The following is a 3315-nucleotide window of genomic DNA, read 5'->3' as shown; positions in this document are numbered from 1 at the left end:
AGGTATAATGAAATGTCAGTCCGTTACAGCTGCTGATATAGTCACTGTGTGTGTTGTTTGAAGGTTGTTTGAACGCTGTGGAGCTAGCTGAGAGGAAGAGAGAGGGGAGGCTTACTGGCTGGTCTCGATGCTAAATAGTGTATCAGGCATCGTTTAGGCAGTGGCATCGTCAGGCATCGTTTAGGCAGTGTCCAACAACTCTCAAACAACCTTTTACTTAAAAATCACTGGTGGTGGTGGGTAACACAATTTGATCACAAAAACCACACAAGATAGACAGATACACAAAGCTCAGGGGTGAACAAGGACAGATGTAGCTGAATACTGAGTTGCCTTTTAGAACCCGTCCTGTTTGTCAGTGTGTGTATCCTCTCCTTGCTTCCTTCCCTCACTTCCTCTCTTCACTTCCTCCCCTCGGCTGGTGCTCCCTCCTGGTGCTCCCAGGGTATGGGATCATTCTCCTCTGTCATCGAGCCTGTCTCTCTCTCATGCCAGAACTGCTCCACATCCAGCAGCACGATCCCATCCCGGGGGCTCTCTCCCTCCGCATCCACCTCCTCCACCCCTCCCTGCTCCGCCTGGGGCTGGGGATCAACTCTAGTCTCCTGGCTAGGGATGGGGCCTAGGCTTCCGTCTCCTCCCTGCAGCTGGCCTGAGGTCTCCGGTCGTGGGCAAGGGGACTGGGGGGCGGTGGGAGCGTGAGGCCCGGGTTTGGGGTTTGGGTTGGACGGGGTGTGTTTACGAAGAGTAAGGCGCCTCCACAGACCCCTGTACCCCTCGGTGAACTCCTCCGACAGAGAGAGGACGATGACGGGGTTCACCAGGGAGAGAGAGAAGGTGAGGAGCAGGGCGGAGATGGAGAAGAGGAGAGGGGGAGTGAAGACGACAAAGGGTTCTTCCTCTCTCGGTCCCTGTGCCTCTCGCTCCGCGGCGTGCCGCTCCCACACCCAGACCACCCACTGCGGCAGCCACAGCATCGCCATGGCTACCGTCAGACTGAACAACATCAGCGTGAGCTTCCTGGATCTGATCTGCGTTCGGAGGTTCTGGGTCTTACTACAGCGCCGCTGGCAGCGCCCATACGCCCACCAGAAATACAGCAGGGCAAAACTCAAAGGGGCGCAGAACACACCGAGGGGGTACGCCTTGACGTAGACCGACATGAAGTCCTGCGCCTCGGGGGGAACCACCTGCACACACACCAGCCCTCGGGTCTCTCTCTGCAGTGAGGAGAACAGCCAGGTAGGGATGGGAGCGGAGCAGGCAGACAGCCAGAGGAACCACATCACCAATAGGATGGAGCGTAGACTGATGCTGACCTGTTTAGTCGGGTTAGAGACGTAACGGTAACAAGCCTTAGCCATCACCGCTACTGTAAAACTCTTTGCAACCATGCAGCTCTGCAGGAACCAATCACAGGTCTTGCACACCGCCCAGCCAAGCGTCCAGGTGGGTTTGGAGAAGGCGGCGGCACGGAACGGGAGGGCGAACGCCAGGACAAGGCCGTCGGCAAACATCAGGTTGAGGATGAGAGCGTTGATGAGGGAGAGTTTCCCACGGTGGGCGTTGGAGATCAGGATACCCATAGATGTGAGAGTACCGGCCAGCCCCAGAACACAGATCACCCCCAGAATGACAGGCACAAGGACATGCAGCTCGCCTGGATCCAGGTGCTCGTAGGAACCACGCTCTATGAACGAAGGACCAAGTCGGTCCACAGTCGAGCTATTAGCAGTGGATACGTTCACCCCTGGCAGTTTATCCATCTCAGAAGAAACAGGCGGTGGAGAGAGAAGCGCTTAGAATTGTCTTTTTGTGTAGAGAACAGTATATTGAAAGCCGACTTAATACAAGAAGGCTACACTGATGTAAATGAAAACTGCTGGAAAAATTGACTCATAAAAAAAGACTGACTACTTGAAAAAAAGAGAAATTGCGAGAAAAAGATTTTATAAGATTAGACAACGAACAAGTGAATGGATGAATCTCGATCTAAAACTCAACTCCTGACTGTAGCCTAATCTGCTTATCAAAAATCGATTTGCTTCCAGACACTCCTGTCCTGTCTGTTTGTCTCCTCATGGGTTTATCCGCAGTTATAAAGGCTGCAGTTTGATTGACAGTTGCCATCCCCAGTTGACTAAACTGCGCGAAACTCGCCGGGCCAATTAGAACGCTGTACCTTTTCCAACTGTAGTCAACAGGCGCTGCGCTGCACGACGTAGGGACTTAGTCCCCAGTGCATCAAATTAAACACGACTTTCTAATTTGGAGAGACAGCAGGCGAGTTTGACGCTATGAATTAATCATCTCTGTTTTGCCTCGGACTAGAAGACCAAGGGCCAGTGTGAATAATATACCCAACAGGTAATATCCATGTATAGGCCTTTACTATGTCTAAGACTATAGTTTATATAATATTTCGTCAAAATGTGTGAACACGTTATTATTTCTTCAAAATGCCTTAAACTCCGAATCATCATTTCTCTTTTGGGAATAGCCTGAAAATAAAGATTTGTGTCCCCTAAATTAGTTTAATGTGCTTTCTTTGCAACAACAAAAATATAACTTAATCTAAATGTATGTTTATCATAATGATTATTATTTACATTATAAAATAGGAGAACGTCACACGAGGAAGACCAGACATTGTTATGCGTTGCATAAAATCTTGGCTTGTCTTTTGTCCAGATGAGGGCGCTCTTCATCTTTCAAACACCACGACCACTACTTCTATACTGAACAGGTCTATGAACAGTGAACACAAAAAAAGACAGAAAATGCTTAAACTTGCACAAACTTTTTTATTCAAAAGAATTCCAGTAAGCGTGAGGACTGCATGGTAAATGACTTGCATTTCATTACATTCTGAGCCATACAAACTGTTTGTTTCAAAACTGAATATGTTTAGAAGACATTACTTTGTAAAGGAATCGTAGAGTTCCTCACAAATGGCACCCCATTTCCTGTAATGTGCACTGCGTTTGACCATAGTCCTATGGGCCTTGGTCAAAAGTAGTGCACTATAAAGGGAATAGGGTGCCATTTGGGATGAACAGATAGCTAAAAGTCCCTGATATCATTGAGCCCTCATCACTGGGTGTTCGGCTTGAAGACATGATACCATCCTCTCTGGTTGGACACTGCAGCTAGAAGTAGTCTGTTGGCACAGATCTAGGATCAGCTTCCCCTTCCCCAATTCTAACCTTCCCTTAGAGGGAAAAACACACAACTGACCTAAGATCAGCATTTAGGGGCAACTTCATCCTACCCCTGGTTACAGAAGAGGCAGACACAGCCATGTCTGTATATTTA

At 48.8% G+C, this 3315-nt stretch overlaps 1 protein-coding gene across 1 annotated transcript; it reads right to left on the bottom strand.

Annotated features, from left to right (window-relative positions):
- Positions 1 to 401: 401 nt before the first annotated feature.
- Positions 402 to 1766, bottom strand: LOC120034769 (G-protein coupled receptor 151-like). Its single transcript, XM_038981372.1, has one exon. It carries the CDS (start codon positions 1764 to 1766, stop codon positions 402 to 404), a length of 1365 nt encoding a protein of 454 aa, XP_038837300.1.
- Positions 1767 to 3315: the final 1549 nt, after the last annotated feature.

Source organism: Salvelinus namaycush, chromosome 42 (genome assembly GCF_016432855.1).
Source record: "Salvelinus namaycush isolate Seneca chromosome 42, SaNama_1.0, whole genome shotgun sequence".
Lineage (NCBI taxonomy): Eukaryota > Metazoa > Chordata > Actinopteri > Salmoniformes > Salmonidae > Salvelinus > Salvelinus namaycush.
Note: the sequence above shows the minus strand (reverse complement) of the source record. Positions and strands in the feature narration are given on the sequence as shown.

What these genes read in the sequence shown, in the direction of transcription:
- LOC120034769 (XM_038981372.1), bottom strand. Translation starts at nt 1,766, where the DNA reads ATGGATAAACTGCCAGGGGTGAACGTATCCACTGCTAATAGCTCGACT.